This window comes from Mercenaria mercenaria, chromosome 18, assembly GCF_021730395.1.
Source record: "Mercenaria mercenaria strain notata chromosome 18, MADL_Memer_1, whole genome shotgun sequence".
In the NCBI taxonomy this organism is placed as follows: Eukaryota; Metazoa; Mollusca; class Bivalvia; order Venerida; family Veneridae; genus Mercenaria; species Mercenaria mercenaria.
In genome coordinates, this window is record NC_069378.1 from 54330143 (window position 1) to 54356776 (window position 26634).

Below are 26634 nucleotides of genomic sequence, written 5' to 3' on the forward strand. Positions count from 1 at the left end.
ACACAACATGTATTATATGGATGTTCAAATAAGTCTGTATCGTCTTTTTTTCAGACATAGTATTAGACACTTTAGTAGCTGCCAAGACGATGTCAGAAGAAAATCGTGACGACGTTCGAAAGGCGCTGATGTCACCTCATGTATTCGCTCATGAAAAACGTAAACGCAGTCTCATGCCTGGTAGTGAAAGCGACAGAGCATTAAAAAAGAATTTTTCAAAAGGTAATCTAAAGAAAAGGAAGAGGTAACTCGATGTTCTCTCGCAAAGTGTTGAATACCACCCATTTGTTAATCAATCGCTTGAACGCTTATTGAGTTGCAGTTAAAAAGCGTCCTCACCTTTAAACGAGATCTCATTATTGTTGTCACGAGATTTCTTTCTGTTTTTCATGCGAGAGTTTCAGATCTCGTTCATTTGTAGATCTATAGAAGTAATGGCAAGAAGAACATAGAACGTATAAAAAGATCAGACTAAATGATGGTTTTATCTAGATTTGTTCAATCTATCAGTTTTATGGTCAGATAGCCTACTGAATGACACTTTCGCCAACTGATCCACAGTGCATTTTATTAAAACACATTCATATTTACGCTCATGTTGAAATGATTTACATCAATTTGACACAAATCTGACACAATTCTGTTGCCAATTAAGAGACGCGACAATGTTGTAAATGACCTACATTGGCGCACGTGCTATAAAAACACGATTGACGTTTGTCATTTGTTTTGTAGAAATTACGATTTCTTTTCCTTAAAGGCTCGTCTACACTATTCAAGAAAATCTTGTAGGGCCCATAAATCACTAGATAATTTATATCTTGTGCAAGCAATTAGTGCTTTGCAATATTTCTTGAACTTGGAAGACAAATTAATTTTAAGTGGAGGGAAATCATGACAGGTAAATAAAAAAGATGGCCAAAATGATACCGGTACAAAGTGTTTATAAAGATCAAATAGTCGTACATTTAAAAAATGAATCATTGTTGAAAAAATTGATTGAGAAAAACTCTAGTTGAAGTGATACATATCCAGTTGAAGAACAAAGCTACATAAAAGATACTATTTCAGGAAATATGATAAAACAGTCATATTTTGTTAATATGTAACCTTGTGAGAAACACCATTGATAATATAAAAATACTTTTTGAGAACACCCAACTTGCTGATGTTACTCTTCCACTGGAGTACTAGATATCATTTTATTATTGAATTATATAAACTTGGCTTTAGAGCATGTCATTCAATTAAAACATTGTTTTTTCTGCTGTCCACACTTCCATGTTTATTGTTAAATTATCAAAGCCAAACATTCAATGATGGTTTTATTAGATCTCAATACACATTTAATGAAAAAATGTAAACAAAATACTATACTGGGCAGGTGCTCCTCATCAAAAACCCTTAATCAGAGCATTTGACAGCACTACCATCCATAGGATGAGTTCTAAACGCTACAAGATCTTGTAGCCGAAAATTATCTTGAAACTGAAACTCAAAAAGGCACTAATGGGGGACACAATGTACTGTCTACACTATACAAGTTGCTGTGATTTATATCTTGTGCAAGTTTTCTTGAATAGTGTAGACGAGCCTTAAGGGTTAGATATTAACTACGTTACGGCCAATTTGTGTAGTGACAGCAATAAATCAAATAATTAATGTTGGTATGAACCGGATGTCAGCGCAGGCACATAAATTTAAACTTCAAGTGTTGTTAAACATATTGTACCCCGTGGTTATCTTACTGAAAATTGTTATGTATACGAAGTAAGAAGGTACGCTAGTCACGTGCACTTTCACGCATGCGGTTGTACGTGCTTTATAAATGTCCACCAACTAATAATTTAGCATAAATATGTCACTATGAACTAAAAACGTATCCTCTTAGAGATGAATTTAAACATAAGTGGGGGCCTCCGTGGCCGAGTGGTTAGAGTCGTTGACTTCAAACCATTTGCCCCTCATCGATGTGGGTTCGAAACCTCATTTGGGGCGTAGAATTCTTCACGTCAGGAAGCCATCCAGCTGGCTTACGGAAGGTCGGTGGTTCTACCCAGGTGCCCGCTCGTGATGAAATATGCACGGAGGGGCACCTGGGGTCTTCCTCCACCATTAAAGCTGGAAAGTCGCCATATGACCTAAAATTGTGTCGGTGCGACAATAAACCCAACAAAAAAAAAATCAAACATAAGTACAACTTTAACATTCCGTAACAATACAAACGGAAAACAGTACTGACGGAAACAGGTTTTGTGACGTAATATGGCGAACACGTCTGCCATCAGCTGCACGTGTTCTTAGATATCTAAAACAGTTACATTTGGTTGATTCTTTTTTTTCCTTGGATAAAATACAGTATTTCTTTTCATTAAATTCTCCGATTTACTTTTAATAAAATTATATTTTAGGCAATAGAATGTCATCAAGTAAAAGCTTTTCAAACCCTGAGCAGATAAACGGGGATTTACGCGAAAGTTTGTCCTCCGCCAAGGTGAGTGACGTCACTTCCTATGCTAATATTTTACCTTTCACGCAACACTAATATAAATGTTTATATATAACTTTTAGGTGGTAAGCTAACCCCTAATAGGAGTTTTTCAAACGTGGAAAATATAAACGGCGATATAAAAGAAACTTATTCGTCGGCAAAGGTAAGATGAGTTGTCTCCCTTTACGGAAGACGCTCGGTGGAGGTCAGTAGTTAGTCTGTAGGCTGTACTCCATTCGCGATTCTGAAAGTTGCTTCCTACAATAAGTGTCGATGGTCTAACACAGAACACTGTTCTTATCTGAACCCATCCCAAGGAGTGGAATAGAAACGATGCCGCCGTGATTCATGACGGGGCATCTCTCCGCGTACTAGTATTGTTGTTTTAGCTGGAACAATCTTGGAACACGGTTCTGTGTTATTCCTCCGTCATTTTTGCTTGTGTAGTACTCGGAAATACAAATTGAATGCACCTCTTGATATTGGAATAGTGGAAGGTGTGGGAAAGGTAACAGAATGGTATCCTATTTTCAGATTTTTTTTTTTAAAACAACAACAACACGGCATCTCGTGAAATAATTGAATGAAAATAATAATTGAAATTATACATATAAACATAACACGTTAGACTAACATGTTGGTTAGGTAGCTACACTATGCATACGATTGTTAAAGACCCGTCACGGAATAACTATATTCTTTTGTAATTCCATGATTGTAATTGTGAACAGATTGAGAAATGCTATTAGATCTATATACTTCTAGAAGGGAAGTAACTGAGGTAAAGGCTAAATGGTATATTTGTCGCATATTTGTGGAAGGGAAGTAACTAAGTTAAAAAACCTGTGTTAAGCAGCCAGCAATATCTGAATGTGTATTGCATGTGGTTGCTTAAGACAAGTTGAAATTAGAACAAAAGTTCGCTTTGGGAAGTTAGCTGTTAAATCGTCTGCTACACAGTCATGTAAATTCGAAATTATTAAAAAAAATACTGAATATGTATCAAAACTTTCGGACATCGTTTTCTATTAAACTAATGCACCCATAATGATATTCGGCAATTTCCGTGCAATTCGGCACACTTCGGCATCATTCGGCCTTAACAGGAAATTGCTGTTTCATAGCAACCGGAGAATGCCAAAATCGCATACGGTTTATACGTAATCTAACGGAAAAAGCCGATTGTCATTTCTGGCCCACAGCCTTAACCCTTAGCCTGCTAAATTTCTAAAATGGACTGGTCCATCATTCAATTTGGGCAATACCATTTATTATTAGAAGGGGTGTTAACTCCAAATTAACTGACTGAATAGCGAACAGTGCAGACCATGATCAGACTGCACGGATGTGCAGGCTGATCATGGTCTGCACTGGTCGCAAAGGCAGAGCAGCCTAAAGGTTAAATAAAAAAGTCAGAAACGCTTTAACTGTTTACAAAATTGGACAAAGGATGTATACACGTATGCACTTTTATACCTGTCCAGAATGGCATGTTATACATAAAAAAACAAGGTAGAGTGATGTAAAACAGCATGTATGATGTAGCTTATATTTTACTGCAGTGTGTGTTGAGGCGGTTGTGCATGTTGTAGATTTTGTTGTGATAGAAGATGAGCATGTTTGCTTCCAGAATTAGACTCTCGCCTTCACTCTGTTTACAACATTATTATGAACATTCTTACTGTATTAAATTTATTTTGTTTACTTCAGTGCACTTTTATCAACATGCTTATGACACAAAAACATTACATTATAAATAATATCATGTATTGTTTTAGTAATTATTAAATGTTAATTTCTGAGTTTTTGCTGAAAGTCAGAATTTGTTAAAAATATGGATTGATTGCGATTTCAAAAGGAGTAATAAAATGTTAGATTTCATGTAATTTCTGATGCCACACATTACATCTAAAGAACATACCTTTTCAGTTGAATGTAGATTTTATGAGAAAAGTGCCGCCAGATTCACAAGCGTGTAACGTAATGGTCGGTGAACTGTCGTGTCTTAAATATCAAGTAGCTGCGTTCATCCGTCTGTCTGAAGCTCGCAATATTGGTGATATCACAGAAGTACCCATCCCGACCCGTTTTGTGTTCATACTTCTTGGTCCACCCGGAAGTGAAGATAAATGTATAGAAATTGGAAGATCAATGTCCACGGTGATGGTGGACGAGGTGAGTGTGATCTGTAGTAGTCTTTCCAGTTTTCTAAATACTGTGAAATCATTAATATTCGTGGGGGATTAATTTTCGTGGATTTCGTGGTTGAGTCAATCCATGAAATTTAATCCCAACGAACAAGTAAAATTCCCATTCATTTTATGTTCAAAAGTTGAAATCCACTAATTCATATCCCAACGAAATTGCTGTTTTGACCAAAACCACGAAATTTCATGCCCACGAAATTAAATGATTTTACAGTATTTGCACAAAAATAGCTGCGCTGGGCGGTGGACCTTGCTACGCAACCAGGATTATTCACACTTATTTGTAGACCGCACTACAAAACCAGGTCTGTGCAACGATTTCTTGCCGTTGCGAAGCTGGATTAGGTTGTGAACTTCCTGTTCCTGTTAGTTTTAGTTGTGGCTTTTGAGATAATAGCACTGGGGCTGACTTTCTGTCAGTTTTAGTTGTGGCTTTTGAGATAATAGCACTGGGGCTGACTTTCTGTCTGATTATTGGCGCTGATGTGCAAGCTACGAAACACAGCCTCGCGCGACAGAAGTTATGTACCCAGACCTGCATTCTGTACACCTAGGCAGGTCACTGATCAAAATTCTCAGTTCACGTGATGCATTCGCTTCACAAAGTTTTGCCAATTAGATTTGAAATTCTTTCTTTGTATATGACGACATTTTCATAATTTTGTAAGATGTAGAGAAACGTGTTATTGATTTTTTTGTGTTATTTTTAGATCTACAGAGAAGTTGCATACAAGGCAAGAAACCGAACGGAGATCTTGACGGGTCTGGACGAGTTTTTGGACCAAGTAACAGTATTGCCCCCAGGAGAGTGGGACCCCAAAATCAGAATTGAACCGCCAGAAAAAGTGCCATCTCAAGTGAGTATACCATACCTATTGTAATGCTACTGATTTCTGAGACCAGTCTATAAAATCAGCTGGATGTTTTATTCAAATAAAGCAAGCCATCATCATAAATAACTCTCATGTTTTGTCCAAATAAACCAAGCCATTATCAAAACTCTACTGTTTTATTCGAATAAAGCACGTCATTACCATAATTCTTCTGTTTTATTCGTATAAGCAAGCCATTATCAGAACTCTGTTGTTTTATTCGAATAAAGCAAGCTAGTACCATAATTCTCCTGTTCTGTTCGAATAAAGCAAGCCATTATTATAACAGTCCAGTTTTATTAAAAAAAAAGCAAGCCTTCATCATTAATAACTCTCCCGTTTTATCCAAATAAAGCAAGCCAGAAAGACCCAGAAGACTCAGATAGCTGGGCCGCACGTTCTTGCCACACAGGAAGCCGAACACGAGTCACATGATGACCCCACTCTGGTCAGAACCGGAAGGTACGTACAGTTGCTGTTCTGTTTCTACTGCTTACATTAACAACGAATTTGAAATACCTAGAACACACTGTACTGATATTTAAAAAGCTTTTGAAAAGACATCAATTTCCGCTATGATTACGTATTGAGTGATGTCGGGCTGTCAGTTTAAAGCTATTTTCATCAGTACTTCCTTTGTTTTTCAGCAGTAAATGTTTGAGTAAGCGCTTCATAATATTGCCACTGATGATTTTAATCAAATTTAGACAAACACTCTACACCGTAACTTATTTCTAAATTGCAGATTGTTCGGCGGTTTGATTGCCGATATTAAACGTAAGGTCCCTTGGTACCCTAGTGACTTTAAAGATGCACTTCACGTGCAGTGCATAGCGTCCACCATTTTCTTGTTTTTGGCTACACTCACGCCGAACGTAACCTTTGGTGGTTTGCTGGGTCAAGCTACAGATCAATACATGGTACGTGTACATAGCATTTGGACGGGGTATCCTTTTATAGCTAATCTTATGCATAAGTTATTCATGGAATCCTAAATTATGCCTTACACAAAGAAAGTAGCAGATTGTAATTTCTTGTTAGGTGAAAACAAAGAAGTTTTGTAATGGGAACTATCAAAGTTGCTGATGCTATTAAATATAGATTATTTATACATGACCCGCATAGACACTGTGACATTGCTTTAAAGAGCATCCATTCTATGAATTCCACAAGAGCGTCAGTCCTCTTTAAGAATTAACTCAAATTAATCTTAATATACGTAACATTCACCGAATGCCATTAGTGTGAGATATTACAGTTTAAGAACAATCTTGAACATATTTAGCCCAATTTATCTTTTTGCATCTATACATTGGCTGTTATTGCAGGGAGCTATGGAGTGTATTTTGTCGGCTGCTATTGTCGGTGTATTGTTTGCGCTGTTTTCTGGACAACCCTTGAACATTCTCGGTAGCACAGGTCCTATGTTGGTGTTGGAAATGATCTTGTATAACTTCTGCAAGTAAGTCGGCTATCATATCGTAGTGAATGTGTACGTTCGGAAGTCCATTTCTTAAAAGCAGACGACATCTACATAACTAAATAGGCAAAGGGCCGTATAATCTATCTATATAACATATGAGTGTCGTGTTATGCAGTATTGTTTGGAAACAAAGTATTTCATTATCTAAGATTGTAGAAATTACTTATGTGTAGTCTTATTGTGTACTAGTATACGTATTTAGAATTCACAAAGTAATCAACGTATTGATAGCTTTGACCATTTGCACCGATATATATCTTGGAAACATTGTCTTAATATACAGTCAGAAATGCTCGCAACAAAATACAGTGATCGAGGATTCCTACAAAAAACATATTGGCATCATTTTATTCCAATTCTCTACCATGGCATGGATTCAAATACAATTCTAGTTTCTCTACGTTTACAGTTATGAATTGTCATTATTTTACACCAACAATTAGTTCTAACTATTATTCTTAACTATTACATTAATAAATTGACACTATTTTATTCCAGTATAACTCTAGCTTCTTAACTATCACATTAATATATTGACACTATTTTATTCCAATATAACTCTAGCTTCTTAACTATCACATTAATATATTGACACTATTTTATTCCAATATAACTCTAGCTTCTTAACTATCACATTAATATATTGACACTATTTTATTCCAATATAACTCTAGCTTCTTAACTATCACATTAATATATTGATAATATTTTATTCCAATATAACTCTAGCTTCTTAACTATCACATTGATATATTGACAATATTTTATTCCAATACAACTCTAATTTCCATACTATAAAAGTAATTCCACACTGTTTAATAATGTACAAACTGTTTCAGGGACGGTGGCTACGATTTCTTGCCGCTGCGATGCTGGATTGGGTTATGGACTACCGGACTGTTAGTCTTAGTTGTGGCTTTTGATCTTAGTGCTCTAGTACGGTACATAACGCGTTTTACGGAAGAAAGTTTCGCCTGCCTTATTGCCATTATCTTTATTTACGAGGCTTTCAAGAAACAGTTTCATATTATTGACCATTATGGGATCAACAAACACCCGGAAATACCCATTCCTCACGATTGTACCTGCATGCCGCCATCGAATGCCACAAACGCAACCATGGACGGCAACATGACGACAGTTATGGACTCATTTGTTGCAGTGACAACCACGCCTCTCGTGAATTTCACATACAGCAATGAGACAATGTATGACATATTCAGCGGCAATATGACGTGGGCGGACTTGAACAAAGAAGACTGCCTGAAATATAACGGAACTCTTCACGGTGAAGGGTGCGAAGAGTCGCATTTGTACCCAGACGTTTTCTTCCTCTCATGCCTACTCTTCCTTGGAACCTACACACTGGCAATGACATTAAAGGACTTTAAAACAGCACCGTATTTCCCATCTTTTGTAAGTTGAACTACATATAGAAAAATAGCCTACATATCCTGTAATTCCAATTTTAATCAATTAAAGAACAATCCTTCTTGTTTTAAAAACGTCAAGTGTACGTATATAGTGTCTGTTATAAAAGTCGTAAAGAAACATGCTTTCTGTGACATTTACTTCAATACTACTTGAAAATTAACTCATAAATACATTTAGAAATGTTTAGGGTAATGTATGTTGTTCCGTGCAGAATCCTGAGGGATTGCTTTGGACGAATGTACCAAAGTATCACGAAGGATTATACTGATGCTTTTACAGAGCAAACATACGTTAACGCAATTCTGGCAGAAGACGCGTAAGATATTAATTAATTAATTGTTTCGTCCCCCAACTCTGATTCATGTGCTAATGTTGACAGTTAACTTGCGGAGAGCAGGTTAGTACTGGTACAGAATCCAGGAAAACTGGTTAGATTAACTGCTCTCCATTACATAAATGCCAAACCCAAAGCAAAATAAGTACAGTTTTTACAAATGTTTTTCCCCAGGTTCGACAAATGGTCAGTGACTTTGCTGTCCTGCTGTCCATTGTGATCATGGTGGGCATAGATGTCTTAGTTGGCATCAAAACGCCCAAACTGGAAGTTCCTGCAAAATTCCAGGTGAGTACTGTATAAACTTTGTTCACAGCACCTCTGAGGAAAAATACCAACCCAACCCCCGTACAAATACTGTCACTTTCATTCCAGTCAGACAAAATCCTGAGTGGCATCACCGCTCGTGGAAGTTCATTTTTCCTGCCTAGGTACCAGCTATACCTGACAGGGGCTCCTGGAGTCTTCCTCCACCATTAAAAGCTTGAAAGTCTTCATATAGCCTGTAATTGTGCCGGTGTTACATTAAACCCCACTTCATTCCGCCCCGCCCACAAAATGACAAACTTCTAAGTAAAAAGCCTCTCATGAACAACACCGGCTGTACAACAAAGACACCCAAGTCGTCTAAGATGTTGTTGATTGTAAAGAGTTTGCACATTACTTTAAAATTTCAAACATTCACGGAACCACTGCTATATGGTGTTTTCTGCAGAATCTGTTTTGTGCATATGCTACCACCGGTGCCTTGGATGATGGCAGGGTGATAGAAGGACGATAGTAGCATGAAAGGGTTGCGATGGTCGGATGGCGATGGTAGTAAATTTTTTCATCCTACCATAGCCAGCCTATCATTCTTACATCGCTTACCTAACCTCGTATAATCCGGTTTTGTTGAAGACTATATTGAACCTCTGATAATTAAAGGTCCATTACTAAGGGAAAGTGAGTTGGCAATTTTTTTCATAGCCAGTGCATCGACTTCTGCAAGACACTAAATAATGAAGATTGGCAGGTCAAAATTTACAGAAGGTCTTTGGAACTCAAAGAAATGTATGTGTATTATGTTGAAATTTCAATGAATCGACAGAATGACCCCCAGGTCTTTTTAACTTTCTTCATACTTCATAGAAAAATAATTGTACATATACTGCGATTTATTTCGAATTTCTACATACCAACTTTCATTTTCCAATAAAATGAAATAGTTTCTGTGCTTTTTAAAAGAAATTAAAATGTTCACTTTCCTTAGTATTGGACCTTTAAGAGTTACTTAGTATTTATATCTGCTGTTTAAATTGTTTATGCACATTTCAACTGAAATGTATCACCATAATGTGTTCTGTTTTGTCTATTGCGATCACATCTTCAGTGAGGTGTGGCATACAAAAAAAAAATCTGTATACATTCCTTGACCAATACAGTTGATGTTCATTCCATTGTTCTCAAACAATGCATTAACCATCTTGGGTAGGAAATATACTGGTGTCCGTCTGTTCGTCTGCCTTTCGTATTATTATTATGTTGTCCATTTTCCAATTTCTTTACGATGGAAAGTTGTTATTTTATATTTACAATGGTCGTTAGAATTACTGCTGTATATCATAAAGCGATCACTCCGTGTTAAATTGTATTTTAATTTTCAGCCAACAAGATACCAGGACCGCGGATGGTTCATCAACCCAATCAGTGAAAAGAATCCGTGGTGGACGGCCATTGCAGCTGTTATACCAGCCTTTCTCGCCCTAGTATTGATTTTCATGGATCAGCAGATCACGGCTGTCATTGTGAACAGGAAAGAAAATAAACTAAAGGTTCGTAGAAATTATTCATTTTACCAGAAGTAGAGCATTCTACCGGAAGTAGAAGTTTCGTCAGTAAACGCTACTCTGTTTATCAGTTGCTTCAAGTCCAAATGCACCAGACACTTATCGGAGTGGCAGCTTTCGTTTGCCTCCACAGTATAAAAGCTGGGCAGTTCCAGTATATATATATATTTTTTTACTTTTCTTGTTATATATTTCACAAAATTCACACGCGTGTAAAACAATTTAAGCTTTAAGCGTTTTTTATAACATAAATCTGCCTTATGTTAATACGATAATAATTCTTAACCTTTTATATAAAGGTATGGTACGTACAAAATATACGTAAAATTTAACAAACTCGAAACAATGGCAATGTTAATATTGTATATTTTAGAAAGGAAATGGTTATCACTTGGATTTACTTGTGGTAGCAGTTTGTATTGCTATTTGCTCATTACTTGGTCTTCCATGGTACGTAGCCGCCACCGTGTCCGCCATTGCTCACATTATGTCCTTGAAGAAAGAATCCGAAACTGCGGCTCCTGGAGAAAAACCAATGTTCTTAGGCTGCAGGTATGTCAATTTGCGTTTTGCCTGTATTGTTAATTCATTACTACTTGGTCTTCGGTGTTACGTAGCCGTTACGTTACTGTGTCTATTATAGCTAACATTATGTCCTTGAAGAAAGAATCCGAAACTGCGACCACGGAGAAAAATTATTGCTCTTATTAGCTCATCTGATTTTTTGAAAAAAAATGATGAGTTATTGTCATCACTTGAGCGGTTGTCGGCGTCGGCGTCGGCGTCGGCGTCGGCGTCTGCGTCGGCGTTGCCTGGTTAAGTTTTATGTTTAGGTCAGCTTTTCTCCTAAACTATCAAAGCTATTGCTTTGAAACTTGGAATACTTGTTTACCATCATAAGCTGACCCTGTATAGCAAGAAACATAACTCCATCTTGCTTTTAGCAAGATTTATGGCCCCTTTTGTACTTAGAAAATATCAGATTTCTTGCTTAAGTTTTATGTTTAGGTCAGCTTTTCTCCTAAACTATCAAAACTATTGCTTTGAAACTTGGAATACTTGTTCACCGTCATAAGCAGACCCTGTACATCAAGAAACATAACTCCATCTTGCTTTTTGCAAGAATTATTGCCCCTTTTGGACTTAGAAAATCAGTTTTCTTGGTTAATTTTTATGTTTAGGTCAGCTTTTATCCTAAACTATCAAAGCTATTCCTTTAAAACTTGCAACACTTGTTCACCATCATAAGCTGACCCTGTACAGCAAGAAACATAACTCCATCCTGCTTTTTGCAAGATTTATGGCCCCTTTTGGACTTAGAAAAAATCAGATTTCTTTGTTAAGTTTTATGTTTAGGTCAACTTTTTCTCTTAAACTATCAAAGCTATTGCTTTAAAACTTGCAACTCTTGTTCACCATCATAAGCTGACCCTGTACAGCAAGCAACATAACTCCATCCTGCTTTTTGCAATAATTATTGCCCCTTTTAGACATAGAAAAATCATTTTCTTGGTTGAATATTATGTTTAAGTCATTTTTTCTCATAAACTATCAAAGCTATTGCTTTAAAACTTGCAACAGTTTTTCACCATCATAAGTGGACACTGTACATCAAGAAACATAACTCTATCCTGCTTTTTGCAAGAATGATGGCCCTTTTTAGACTTAGAAAATCATGGGTAGGACAATATTTCTATTATACAAAAAAAATCAGATGAGCGTCAGCACCCGCAAGGCGGTGCTCTTGTATTTAAAGTATGCTAATTAGGGTTGTACATGCAGAGCTGTTTGAATATTAAACAAGACTCCTATAGGTAAGTTGTCTAAAGAGTGTCCGCCATTGTTCACATGTCCTTGAAGAAGTTATCCGAAACTGCGGCTCCTGGCGGAAAAAAATGTAAGGACACGTGTAAATTTACCTTATTTTTATGTTGATCCTTTTACTTGCATTTTTTTTCAACCGTATATAACAATGAATTAAAAATCGAACAACATTTAATGAAAGGTATAATTATATACTAGTAACAGAATCTATATTCACACATCTATCAGTTTTCATCTTCCTTTATTTAAGTTTGAAGAGTGATAAAGTCGCTTATAATAAACGGGGATACTTACTGGAACTCAAAAGGGGAAAAAGTGTGATTGAAATGGCTTTATTTTTTTGCAGAGAACAACGAGTAACTGCTTTGTTGGTCGGAATTCTCAGTGGTTGTGCTGTACTTCTTACCGGCGTTCTTACCGTAAGCATTTCATGTCTTAAGACAGTGTACCCATCACGACAATCGGCAAATTACGTAGTATCCTTATGCAAGTTCGGCATTTTCCGTTTTTTACGGAAGGCCATGAGCGCACTGTGCTGTGTTTAGGTCCGAAGAATGCCGAATTGACTAACGAGAATGCCGGTATGTAATCACACGGAAATTGTCGACTGTCACTAACGGGTCCACTATCGTAATTTTTCACAAACTCCTACGCAGTAATCTCCATTGCCGCTACGCTCTCATTGATCAATGAGAGCGTGCGGCAAGGGAGATCACTGCTTAGGAATTTGCAGTTTTCATGGTAAAGACCACGTGATCAGTGAAACAAACACCCTTTCTGTGGTATTTTGTACTGTATAATTTGTTGTTTAGCACTATGTTATAAGACAGCATGAAGTTTGTGTTTTATGTACGATGCAAGACTTTTAGTACTGTATGTTATTATTGTCAGAAGTTTATCATAAACATGTTGCACCAAAACTTGCGCATGAAATAACAACCGAAAGGGTTGGCAAAGAGCTTCTCCGTTGCCTCATCTAAATGAGGGCATTTACATTTACCATCAAGATTTTTGTTGACTGAGTGATAAACTATCTTTACAGATGATCCCTATGCCTGTACTGTACGGGGTGTTCTTGTACATGGGTGTGGCCGCTCTGAAAGGAATGCAGGTAAGTCTGTTGTACTTGAAAGTTTTCACCCACGAGAAAACCGTGCGCAACTATTATATGGATTTTACATACCATACAACTGCAACAATACACAGATTAAAAGCACATAACGATATTTCATTAATCAACTTTTCTCAGGTGCAGTAAACGGAAAAAAAAATAGATTATGTCGCTACAGTCGCGAGTTTGTAGATTTCAGTAACGCCTATTCAAGATGACGCACTGTATTTCTCAACATATAAGACACCATTTTTAACGATATAAGAAAATACCAAAGTTCTATTGATTGTTTACATAAGGTAAAAACCCCTAAATTGAATATTTGCATAACAAGGAATAGGTAATGTAAAATGTTCAAAGGTGTGTAATTCTACCCATATATTTTGCAGTTTATTGACCGTCTCGGACTTCTGTTCATGCCGGCTAAATACCAGCCAGACTCCACGTACCTGCGACACGTCAAAATCAACCGAATTCATTTGTTCACCTTTTTACAAATCATATGTTTGGGCGTTCTCTGGGTTGTCAAAATGGTCAAGGCCATCTCCATTGCTTTCCCTGTCATGGTAAGTATATAGGAGCACTTTTATTTGAGGCTATAATTATTATGAAGCTTCTTAACCCTTACCCTGCTAAATTTCTATAATGAACTTGTCCATCTGTCAATTTGGACAGTACCATTAACTTTTAAAATGGGTGCTTACCAAAAATAAATACTCACTGAATGGCGAACAGTGTAGAATCGGTCTTGTTTAGCATGATAAGGGTTAAATTATAATGGTGTGTTTCAACACCGCCAAAAGCTGAAAAGTCGCAATGTGACCTATGATTGCAATGTTGCGACTTAAACCCGAACAAAAAAAATGCACGATTAAAATGGATTTGCTGTGGAATTCTTAAATAAAGTGTTAGATTTGGAGTATTTTGCCATACAGTGAAAAAAAACAACGTTTATTTGTTTTCATGAGGTCTACTAGATTAACAGTTTACTTTTGCAAAGAATTGATATATATCTTCAATATTGATATGATTATGATAAAATTTTAGGTTGTTGGAACATGTTTCGTACGTAAAGCTATGGATAAGTTATTCACACAGTATGAGTTGTCTTACCTTGACGATTTGATGCCTAGCGACGATAAGAACAAGGAGGAAGACGAAAAGAAAAATTTTTACGGGGTAAGTGTTTTACAGTTGCCGGCATGTGATTTACTGTAAAGGGATGGGATTTATACTATGGGGTATGTGATTTACAGTTCGGGGCAAGTGTTTTACAGTAGTCGGCATGTGGTTTACAGTAGTCGGCATGTTGTTTACAGTATAGGGGTGTGATTTATTCTATGGGATATGTGATTTACAGTATGGGGTATGTGATTAACAGTATGGGGCATGTGATTTACAGTATGGGGTATGTGATTTAAGGCACGGGATATGTCATTTTCGATATGGGATTTGTCATTTACGGTACTGGGTATGTGATTTACAGTATGGGGTATGTGGGTTTACAGTATGAGGCATGTAATTTTTAGTGTAGGATGTGTGGTTTACGTTAAGGGGTATGTGATTTGCGTTTAATGTTCTGGACTTTTTATCATTGTCATGCTAGGAATGGTAGGTGGTTCTGCCCCTGTGCCTGCCCGCACAGATGGTAGGTGGTTCTGTCCCTGTGCCTGGCCGTATGTATGGTAGGTGGTTCTGCCCTTGTGCCTGCCCGTACAGCTGGTATGTGGTTCTGTCCTTGTGCCAGCCCGTACAGATGGTAGGTGGTTCTGCCCTGTGCCTGTCCGTACAGATGGTAGGTGGTTCTGCCCTTGTGCCTGCCCCTACAGATAGCAGATGGTTCTGCCCTTGTGCCTGCCCCTACAGGTGAAGGTGGTTCTGCCATTGTGCCTGCCCCTACAGGTGGTAGGTGGTTCTGCCCTTGTGCCTGCCTCTACAGATCGTAGGTGGTTCTGCTCTTGTGCCTGCCCCTACAGATGGTAGGTGGTTCTGCTCTTGTGCCTGCCCCAACAGGTGGTAGGTGGTTCTGCCCTTGTGCCTGTCCCTACAGGTGGTAGGTGGTTCTGCCCTTGTGCCTGCCCCTACAGATGGTAGGTGGTTCTGCCCTTGTGCCCGCCCTTACAGATAGTAGGTGGTTCTGCCCTTGTGCCTGCCCCTACAGGTGGAAGGTGGTTCTGCCCTTGTGCCTGCCCCTACAGGTGGTAGGTGGTTCTGCCCTTGTGCCTGCCTCTACAGATCGTAGGTGGTTCTGCTCTTGTGCCTGCCCCTACAGATGGTAGGTGGTTCTGCCCTTGTGCCTGCCCCAACAGGTGGTAGGTGGTTCTGCCCTTGTGCCTGTCCCTACAGGTGGTAGGTGGTTCTGCCCTTGTGCCTGCCCCACAGGTGGTAGGTGGTTTGCCTTGCCCCAGTGTGCCCTGTGCCTGCCCTACAGATGGTAGGTGGTTCTGCCCTTGTGCCTGCCCCTACAGATGGTAGGTGGTTCTGCCCTTGTGCCTGCCCCTACAGGTGGTAGGTGGTTCTGCCCTTGTGCCTTCCCCTACAGGTGGTAGGTGGTTCTGCCCTTGTGCCTGCCCCTACAGGTGGTAGGTGGTTCTGCCCTTGTGCCTGCCCCTACAGGTGGTAGGTGGTTCTGCCCTTGTGCCTGCCCCTACAGGTGGTAGGTGGTTCTGCCCTTGTGCCTGCCCCTACAGTGGTAGGTGGTTCTGCCTTGTGCTGCCTCAGATGTAGTGGTTCTGCCCTTGTGCCTGCCCCTACAGGTGGTAGGTGGTTCTGCCCTTGTGCCTGCCCCTACAGATGGTAGGTGGTTCTGCCCTTGTGCCTGCCCCTACAGGTGGTAGGTGGTTCTGCCCTTGTGCCTGCCCCTACAGGTGGTAGGTGGTTCTGCCCTTGTGCCTTCCCCTACAGGATGGTAGATGGTTCTGCCCTTGTGCCTGTCCCTACAGATGGTAGGTGGTTCGGCCCTTGTGCCTGTCCCTACAGGTGGTAGGTGGTTCTGCCCTTGTGCCTTCCCCTACAGGTGGTAGGTGGTTCTGCCCTTGTGCCTGCCCCTACAGATGGTAGGTGGTTCTGCCCTTGTGCCTGTCCCCTACAGGTGGTAGGTGGTTCTGCCCTTGTGCCTGCCCCTACAGATGGTAGGTGGTTCTGCCCTTGTGCCTGCCCCTACAGGTGGTAGGTGGTTCTGCCCTTGTGCCTGTCCCTACAGGTGGTAGGTGGTTTTGCCCTTGTGCCTGCCCCTACAGGTGGTAGGTGGTTCTGCCCTTGTGCCTTCCCCTACAGGTGGTAGGTGGTTCTGCCCTTGTGCCTGTCCCTACAGATGGTAGGTGGTTCTGCCCTTGTGCCTTCCCCTACAGGTGGTAGGTGGTTCTGCCCTTGTGCCTGCCACTACAGATGGTAGGTGGTTCTGCCCTTGTGCCTGCCCCTACAGGTGGTAGGTGGTTCTGCCCTTGTGCCTGCCACTACAGATGGTAGGTGGTTCTGCCCTTGTGCCTGCCCCTACATGTGGTAGGTGGTTCTGCCCTTGTGCCTGCCACTACAGATGGTAGGTGGTTCTGCCCTTGTGCTGCCCTACAATGGTAGGTGGTTCTGCCCTTGTGCCTGCCACTACAGATGTAGGTGGTTCTGCCCTTGTGCCTGCCCTACAGATGGTAGGTTGTTCTGCCTTGTGCCTGCCCTACAGGTGTAGGTGGTTCTGCCCTTGTGCCTGCCCCTACAGATGGTAGGTGGTTCTGCCCTTGTGCCTGCCCCTACAGATGGTAGGTGGTTCTGCCCTGTGCTGCCCCTACAGATGGTAGGTGGTTCTGCCCTTGTGCCTTACAGAACTCGCTTACAGATAGTAGTGGTTCTGCCCTTGTGCGCCTAAATATTCGCCTTTGCCTCTTATATCATACAATATCGCTTTTACTTAAAATATCGCTTTATCTTACAATATCGCTTTTATCTTACAATATCGCTTTTACCTTACAAATCGTCTTATAAATATCGCATGCATCGTAAAATATCGCGTTTATATCACAAATATCGCAATTGTCATGTAACATCGCTTTTATCTTAATAAAAGCCGTTGTTAATCTATTTCTCCCATCTGATTTTACAGGACCCTGTCGATGACGATGAGTTGGAGAAAGATGAACGAGAAGTCATGATGGATATGAAAATGAAACACACGATGGGTGATAAATTTGGCGGCTACATGGCGGTGCCAAACAACGATAGAGTGAATATATCAGAGGAGATGAGTAAAACTGGGATATGGATGCAAGTGAGGAGGGATTCGGTGCCTGTTTTAGAAGGAATGAACAACTCCTCTTCCCAACAGCCAAAGTGAGTATTACAATGCAAAGAATACGGACTGTGTCTCAGTTTTTTTTGTCTGTCTAAAGTGGTATAAAACTGCATTTGAATACCAGTCTCAGAACGCGATAATGTCATTGGTCAATTTCAATTTGTGTTCAGGAACGACCAATCAGATGCAGCGGTTACGAGACTGGTTTTCAAACCATCTTTTATTATAACCTTGGGGCATTGGCATAGCGATAATTGAAAATACAACGAGAGAATAATTCATACAAACATTTTTATGGGTATGGTTGCATGTCTTGGAAGGTCTGAAAATGCATTAATTCAGGGACAGTATAATAACACGTTTTACCTCTTCAGTTTGTTTTCAGGACTTGTTAACTTTTCAGATTGTTCTTTGTTGACGAAGCTGTTAATGAAATTATTTAAATAGGTTGATTTTTATTTAATGATATCCTTACAGAGATCAAAAATTATCTAATGGGCTTTCGTAGCCACTTGGTTAAGGTTATTGACTTCGAATTACAAAATGTACTTACATCTAACTGATGTGGGTACGAGCCTTGTTCTTCATGTGAGATAGCGATCCAGCTGGCTTACGGATTTAAGTTACATTTTGACATATCCAGCTGGCTTACGAAAGGTCGTAGGTTTTTACCAGGTGCCCGCCCGTGATGAAATAATGCATGGTGGGGCACGTGGCGTCTTCCTCCACCACCAATGACCTATAATTGTGTCGGTGCAACGTTAAACCCAACAAAAGCAAAACAAACAAAAAAACATTTTTAGATCATTTGATTTTTGGAAAAAAAATGATGAGTTATTGTCATCACTTGATCGGAGTCGGCGTCTGCGTCGGCGTTGCCTGGTTAAGTTTTATGTTTAGGTCAGCTTTTCTCCTAAACTATCAAAGCTATTGCTTTCAAACTTGCTACACTTGTTCACCATCATTAGCTGATTCTGTACAGCAAGAAACATAACTCCATCCTACTTTTGCAAGAATTATGGCCCCTTTTGGACTTACAAAATATCAGATTTCTTGGTTAAGTTTTGCGTTTAGGTCAACTTTTCTCCTAAACTATTAAAGCTATTGCTTTCAAACTTGCAACACGTCTTCACCATCAAAAGCTGACTCTGAACAAGAAGAAACATAACTCCATCCTGCGTTTTGCAAGAATTATGGCCCCTTTTGGACTTAGAAAATCAGATTTCTTGGTTAAGTTTTGTGTTTATGTCAGCTTTTCTCCTAAAATATCAAAGCTATTGCTTTAAAACTTGCAACACTTGTTCACCGTCAAAAGCTGTCTCAGTACAGCAAGAAACATAACTCCAACCTGCTTTTTGCAAGAATTTTGGCCCTTTTTGGACTTAGAAAATCATGGTTAGGTGAATATTTCTATTATACAGAGACAAAAAAATCAGATGAGCGTCTGCACCCGCAAGGTGGTGCTCTTGTTACACATGGGCCGCCAGAATTCCTTTTTATTCTACTTTTACAATTGCACATTCGTTTTTTATTTCATTAAATTACGAGCATAACGTATTAACGTGCATTTCAGACGTTCAGAGCTTTAGTAAGTTGTCAAATAAAGAGAGTAACCAAGAATAATAAGATTTCTTTTAGACAAAGTAGTTCATTTACAGCTATTCCGAAATTCTGCACTTTTATTCAGTACTGTATTCAAACTTTAAATAACCCGCATTTACAAGGCTTTTAGTATACCACGGATTAACCAAAATTTAATACTAAAATGATATATGTTTCTAAGATTGAAAATGGTGTCAAATTCATTCATGTTAAATACTAATTTTGGGAATAGCTTCATTATTTATACTACTACTTTTTCTAAAATAATCAAAGTGAGATGACATTATAAAATATAATACAGTTATATATTTCTTTCAGATTTTGTATCATATTATATAGTAGTGTTTAACACTCGTTCTCTTTAATTGTCAAGTTTCAGCCCTTTGCTCAACCATTCTGAACGACATCATTTTGAGCGGTAACGTAAAATACATTGTTTCCCATACTTCAAACACCCCTGTATTTCACCTGAATTTACAGTCTTTAACCTTTAGCATGCTACATAAATTGTCGTCTGCTGGAAATGTCGTCTGCTAAAATTGTAAAGTTGATTCAATTTGCTCCAAAATTGGAAGAAATATTGTCAAAGTAGCAAACAGCTTGGAACCTGATCAGACGCCGATTTAATCGGCGTCTGATCTGGTTCCAAGTTGTTTGCAAAGGGTTTTAAATTCGCCTGCAGCAGGCTAAGGGTTAAAAGAACATGCCTCCAGATTTGAATAAAAATATATAAATAAACACAGCGGTGTCTTTAAAGGATGATAAACCACAAATAAGTATTATACATAGTAAATACTAATGTTTTATTGGCACGATATAATGCATAGCTAAATTCCTTCTTTTTTTTTTATCATAATCAGATCTTTTTCTGTGTGGCTAACACAGTAGAAACTTCTACATATTTTAAGAAATGAGTGTTTTATATACATAAATACTGCTTTAAAACACAGAATAACTTTCTCATACTTTTTATTTATACTGTTAAGAGTACTTCTAAGGTTGGAAATATTTTACAAAAATCTGGATGCGTGCCCCTTTTAAGTTTCACACTATATTTACAGTCAAACCTGTGAACATATGTCATTTTTTTGAAAATGTAACAGAATTTCTTACGTATTCCTAATTACAAATTACATAGCACTGATTAGTAAAAAATATAAAGAAAATAACTAGAAAATGCCAAAAGTCGTAGTTATTTACACAGGTTTGATTTTAAGGGCCTCACCATACGAATGACGTATACATACAAAAGGTTTAAACACCGATACAAAAACTACCTTATATTTTTTCTCGATTTTTTGAGATACCCTGCTTTAAACTGTATTTTCGAAAATTATTCTAATTATTTGTTAAAGGGGCAATGTTTCGGAATTCGCTCAAACCAGATATATAGAATAAGAGTTCTAACAGAAAATAAGAGTAATGAATGGGTATTAGGGCAAAACATCAACATAAGATCTTCTTGCTCTCATAAAAATGACGAGAAATCTCTGATATACCACACTGATCGTTTCTTTATGCGGAAACCAGTTAGAAGCCAGTTTGAAAGTGTGATTACTTGGCCGTATTCTTCACTCTCCTGCAGCGTGATTTGCGGTGCTATACTTTGCTAATACTTTATGAAAGAGTCTATCTGTTAGATAAATATATAGGCGCGTTTCAGCGACCATATATTTATTGCAAATATCTTTGCCATACCTCTCAAGAGGCATTTCTTTCGTTTTTGATTAGAATTATCATCGTCTCAAAACTGGCAAAAAAATCTGCCGTATTCTCATAAAATACAAACATTTGAAGCGCGCCTGTATTTCATAACATACTTTTTCACGTAAGTTCTCAATTCTTCCCTAACCCAAAAGGAAACATTATTCTTTCGAAAAAGATCCAAAATTTTGTTTTGAGAACTTGCAGCTTTGGATTTTAAATATGTTGAATGCGTTTTATTTTAAGATGGATGAAAGTGATACGTGGATTTTTTGTGTGTGTGCCTAACATATAGTTTGTTATTTTCTGTAGCAATTGGGTTAAAATTCAGTGTTTTCATAGCATTTTTGTTAAATACACGAATGTTTTCTGTGATTGATTCTGTATTTATTTTGTCTTTGCTGATCAAAGTATATAACTGCACAAATATTCAAAATGGTTTGAAAAGTTCATTTCTCTAAATCTTTTTCTGTAGAGAAAAACCAACTACATGTACACTCAAAACTTGTACTACAATATTAAGATCACAATATACATGTATTTTACCTTTAAATTGTCATGATATTCGTACCCGCTACCTTATTAACCCTTACCACGCTAAATTTCTATAATGAACTTGTCCATCTTCAATTTGGACAGTACCAGTAACTGTAAAAAGGGGTGCTTACCAGAAAGGTACTGGTTGAATAGCGAACAGTGCAGATCATGATCAGATTGCACGGATGTGCAGGCTGATCATGGATCTACACTGGTCGCAAGGGCATCTAACAAATGGTATCCAGCATGGTAAGGTTTAAGGCTTAAATTTCTATCTTTTCGCTGTAAATTATATGTCTGTGTGACTGGAAAAACCCTATTACGAGTCTCAAATTCTATTAAAATTGAAACGGACTTGCAAAGTTCAGTATCATTTGAACATTTTCTATTGATTATGACCTATTTTTTCCGAATAAATAACGATTTCTCTTGACAATATAAATTGCTTTGTTTCGTAGTTGAAACAGCGTTTGACTGTTGAACATGATTTTGAGAATGGTAGGTATAAGTGGCAAACGTTAAGAAATGTGACTACCAAACTTGATCAAAAGAAAGCTGAAATGTGACTACCAATCTTGATCAAAAGAAAGCTAAGATAAAATGAAAAGACATATTTTTGGTTTTTCATCACAATGTTAATTTAATGGTGTGCCTTTTTATTTTCAGAATTGTAAATAGACGTAACGGATCAAAGGCCAACTTCATGCTCGGTGACGGGGACATACCGGAAGAGAATGAAGGGCGAGAGAGTAAAATCTGAGAAATTTTCAAACTGTCAACAAGACAATTGTCAGTTCTATTTATAGACATACAAAAAGACACTGTTCTATTTATATATTGAACAACTGGAGTTAGGCAAAAACACTCTATTTTTTAATACTTACCATCATTGAACTTAAAACACAAAACAATTAAAACTATAGCTTTTAATAAGTTACGAACATGTGTTAGAGTGAAAAATAGTGCTTTACGCGAATTTTTTAAATCAACACATTTGTGCTGTTTTCGTTTGCATGCGCAACCGGAAGTTGTTTAATCAAATGATGGACAACCAGAGTTGCCAAAAGGAAAGAACTTACGGGGTGTCTCTCAAAGTATATGATGGTGGAGTTGACGAAGGTTTAAGCTTGATACAGAATCAAATGTTTTACTTTGTCTATATACTAATATATAATCATGTTTTATGTGTATTATTAGATTTGAGAAGTGAAAAACAAAAAGAATTATAACATGTTTCATGTCAAAAGATTTTCATTTAGTCATTATTGTTTACCTCTGTTTAAAACAGATATCTATCTCTACATGTGATACAATTTGATTCTCCATGTCTTTGCATCGATGTATTCATCTACAATCTCATTATTTTCTTTTCTAATAGTATGGTCAGTTTAGTAGTAAAATATGTCCTTTACGTTACGATATACATTAAGGTAACGTAATTATAATTACGTATAACACTTGATATCATTTGTTGTACGGTGGTGCGTTTCACTAAATGATAAAAAAAATATATAAGCGGATAAGCTTGTTATTCCAAATAAACGGGAATTTTCCTGCTGTTTCGGCAATTTGTTTGACATTCTGAGTGAATAGGGCAATATCTTTCGAATTGTCGCGTTACAGAGATGTGGTAAAAAATATCAATTCACTGTTTCGAACTAATCAAATTACGACACATTAAGACACTTTTATTCTTTTTTAAATCATTTCACTTTTTCATTATTCATCATATTTGTGTTAGAATGCAATTTCTGTTATGTTTTATTTTTTATTAGATAATGTAGTAGAAAATTTAAGACATATAACAAGGTGAAGACGTTTATATTTGTAATACGTTGACTGGTGACTTACACGGTGCTTTAAGTTAGCTGAGATTGTATATATTTCTTGTCAATCTGGCTTAATGTACGTAGATTATTTGTTATGATATATATGTAAATGTGATTTTTTTTCATAGTAGTAAATAAACTTTTTTAATGTATGTTTATCTGTAAAAGAGCTACTGGAAATTCATCATATCAATATATTTTATAATTATGCATTTGGGAAATTTGTACTTTTTCTTTTCTTTTATAACATCTCTATCCAACATTTCTTAAAATCATTCCAACAATTCGGAAAAACGAAGTATTTTTTAAAAACTTTTAATTTTTAAACTCGTTTAATATGAATTTACATAGCAACATTGACTTATATTAAGAAATTTGTCAGACTATTTCAGAATATGTCTGATTTTTACGTAACTTTTATATTAAAAAAAAACAAACTACGGGACCGAATCTTAATTACTACATAGGATCAATCTGTCATAGTCTAAGCCATGACCAACTTTTTTTTTTCTGAGAAAATTTTTAGTACAGATAGAAAATTTGTGATATGATGTTACATTGATAAGATCTAACTGACTCTTTTAAAACTATTAATCAGGTTGTATTTAATTACATATAAATGCGTAAGTAAAATAGTTTTAGTGTATTTTAAAACTGATATTAATATGTATTTTTAATAGATACACAGAGTTTAAAATTGCTGATATCATTTTATCTTAAGTCATACAAAGTATGTGCTATATATAAAATATGCAAGTAACGTAGATAAAGATGTAACAAATTCAATCATGTGTACATTTGTGAACAGAAAGGGGCCATGTTACAGAGAAAATATGATAAAATTAACTGCATTCTGTTACGAGTATTAAAGACTATTTGCATATTTGAGAATAGAAAAAGTCCGTTTTGTGGGGAGTATATATAAATGGTAACGGAAGTCTGTTACGAAAATTACAGAACCTTTGTAGGAATAAGTGCTATGCGCTTGTGAATATGTTAACAACCATTCTTCAGTTTATTTACTAGAACCATTCGTGGATAGTCTATGTGATTGAATACTATGCTGATTAACCATCTTGCATTATAGATGTTTTATAATTTTAATTGCAACTTTGTAACGTCCGTCACATAAATATTCTACAAACATCGAAAACCATTTTGAGGGACTATAGCATATCAGTTATATTATAAAAAGTATTTTATTGTATGCAGAATTATTATCAAAGATCTAAATAAAGAAATAAAAAATCAATGTTCCCATTGTACTTTTTTAGCTCGACTATACGAAGTAAATGAAGAGCTATCCTACTCACTCCAGCGTCGGCGTCGGTGTCTTTCCGCGTTCCCAAGTTGGTTTAAGTTTTTATGCACTTTCTATTTTTCCTCATTATCTCTGTAATTACTTAATGGTTCTGCTTAAATTTAAAATAGTTATTCCTCATCATCATCCACATCATCTGGCATAAATTTCATATCTTGAAACTAAAGAATGTTGCTTTTACCACCTTCTGAGTTCTTCAGACTCTGGTGTATAATACTGTCAAACCTGTATTAAGCAGCAGGAATCTCCATAGCCGAATGGTTAAGGCCGCTGACTTGCCCCTCATCGATGTTGGTTCTAACCTCACCCGGTGCGTTGAATTTTTCATGTGAGAAATAATGCACGGAAGGGCACCTGGGGTCTTCTGCTACCATTAAAGCTGAAAAGTCGCCATATGACCTATGATAATAATTGTGTCAGAGGGACGAACCCAACAAAAATGTATTAAGCAGCCAGTCAAGGCAGCGATACAAACTGGCTGCTTAACCTTTAGCCTTCTAAAATGAACTGGTCCATCATTCAGTTTGGGCAATACCATTTGTTATTCGAAAGGGTGTACACTGAAAATTAACTGACTGCATGAATAGCGCACAGTGCAGACCATGGTCAGCCTACACGGATGTGCAGGCCGGCTGATCTTAGGCTGCACTGGTCGCAAAGGCAAAATCACTTGCCGCCAGCAGGCTAAAGGTTTAAGAAGGTGGCTGGTAAGGACAAGTTGGAATTAGAACAAAAATGTCAGTTTGAGAAGCCAGTTGACTGATTGCTAAGGCGTAAAAAATTGTTTGTTTCCTAAATGTTTTTATGGCTATGGAAAATATTTTTTCAACCTTTTAACAAAAATTGCAAAACTTCACTTTTTATGCTTAAACATAGTCAGTGCTTAAACATAGTCAGTGATGTTAGAAATCAACTTAGATGCTCTAAAGGCAAAACCCCTTTATTTGTATTCATTTTTTTTTACATAAAGATAGTTTCCGAAAAGTCTCAATATAATAATAAAAAAAAATCCAATTAAAAAAAAAAATTCCGACCTACCTACCCTAATGTTTTTAGCATGTTACCGGAAACAAAGATTTTTTTAGGTCTAAAGGAAAATGGTTGCTTAAATACATATGGCTGCTAAGTGAAGTTCTACTGTATATATGAGCCGCGCCATGTGAAAACAAACATAGTGGGTTTGCGACCAGCATAGATCCAGACCAGCCAGCGCATCCGCGCAGTCTGGTCAGGATCCATGCTGTTCACTTTCAGAGCCTGTTGCAATTAGAGAAACTGTTAGCGAACAGCATGGATCCTGACCAGACTGCGCGGATGCGCAGGCTGGTCTGGATCCATGCTGATCGCAAACCCACTATGTTGGTTTTGTCATGGCGCGGCTCATTTATATTTTCTTTGAGTATTTATAAAAAAAAGTAAACCAAGCAACTTGTTATGAAATAGTTAAATATTCAGCACATACACAGATCCTCAGAGCAGAGGTAGTGGTTCATGATCACGACTTTGAATCACTTCCCTTCAGGAGCCTGTAAAATGACGAACCTTGTAGTTGAATAACATAATTATGGTGCATAGAAACCCACCCTTCTTAATTAACTTGTATCAGGTTATGCCCAGAATTCTTCATTGCGTATCCTAAATCGACTTTCAAAAATACCTAACACCACTAAATTGTAAATTTCAAGATGTACACGCGTACGCATGCGCAAAGGAATCACTGCCTATACTTAATATTAAGCGTCTGTTGAAAATTGATAGATTTGGATGCTTCAAG

At 37.6% G+C, this 26634-nt stretch overlaps 1 protein-coding gene across 7 annotated transcripts in view; it reads left to right on the forward strand.

Annotated features, from left to right (window-relative positions):
- LOC123538463 (electrogenic sodium bicarbonate cotransporter 1-like) overlaps nt 1-24791 on the forward strand; it is a 62604-nt gene extending 37813 nt beyond the window's left edge. For 3 of the 7 annotated variants that reach the window (XM_053530054.1, XM_053530053.1, XM_053530055.1), the window contains exons 7-24: nt 55-222; nt 2572-2654; nt 4421-4666; nt 5409-5555; nt 5926-6032; nt 6316-6490; nt 6899-7032; nt 7893-8469; nt 8996-9109; nt 10468-10635; nt 11024-11202; nt 12821-12893; nt 13517-13585; nt 13975-14151; nt 14633-14764; nt 17679-17905; nt 19843-19887; nt 22377-24791. In XM_053530054.1, the coding sequence (XP_053386029.1) occupies nt 55-222; nt 2572-2654; nt 4421-4666; nt 5409-5555; nt 5926-6032; nt 6316-6490; nt 6899-7032; nt 7893-8469; nt 8996-9109; nt 10468-10635; nt 11024-11202; nt 12821-12893; nt 13517-13585; nt 13975-14151; nt 14633-14764; nt 17679-17905; nt 19843-19887; nt 22377-22470 (2915 nt within the window). In that variant the 3' untranslated portion in view covers nt 22471-24791. Of the gene's footprint in view, nt 1-54; nt 223-2411; nt 2495-2571; nt 2655-4420; nt 4667-5408; nt 5556-5925; nt 6033-6315; nt 6491-6898; nt 7033-7892; nt 8470-8995; nt 9110-10467; nt 10636-11023; nt 11203-12820; nt 12894-13516; nt 13586-13974; nt 14152-14632; nt 14765-17678; nt 17906-19440; nt 19456-19842; nt 19888-22376 lie in introns of all 7 variants that reach the window. The other 4 variants (XM_053530052.1, XM_053530056.1, XM_053530057.1 and 1 more) reach the window with 3 other exon arrangements.
- Nucleotides 24792-26634: the final 1843 nt, after the last annotated feature.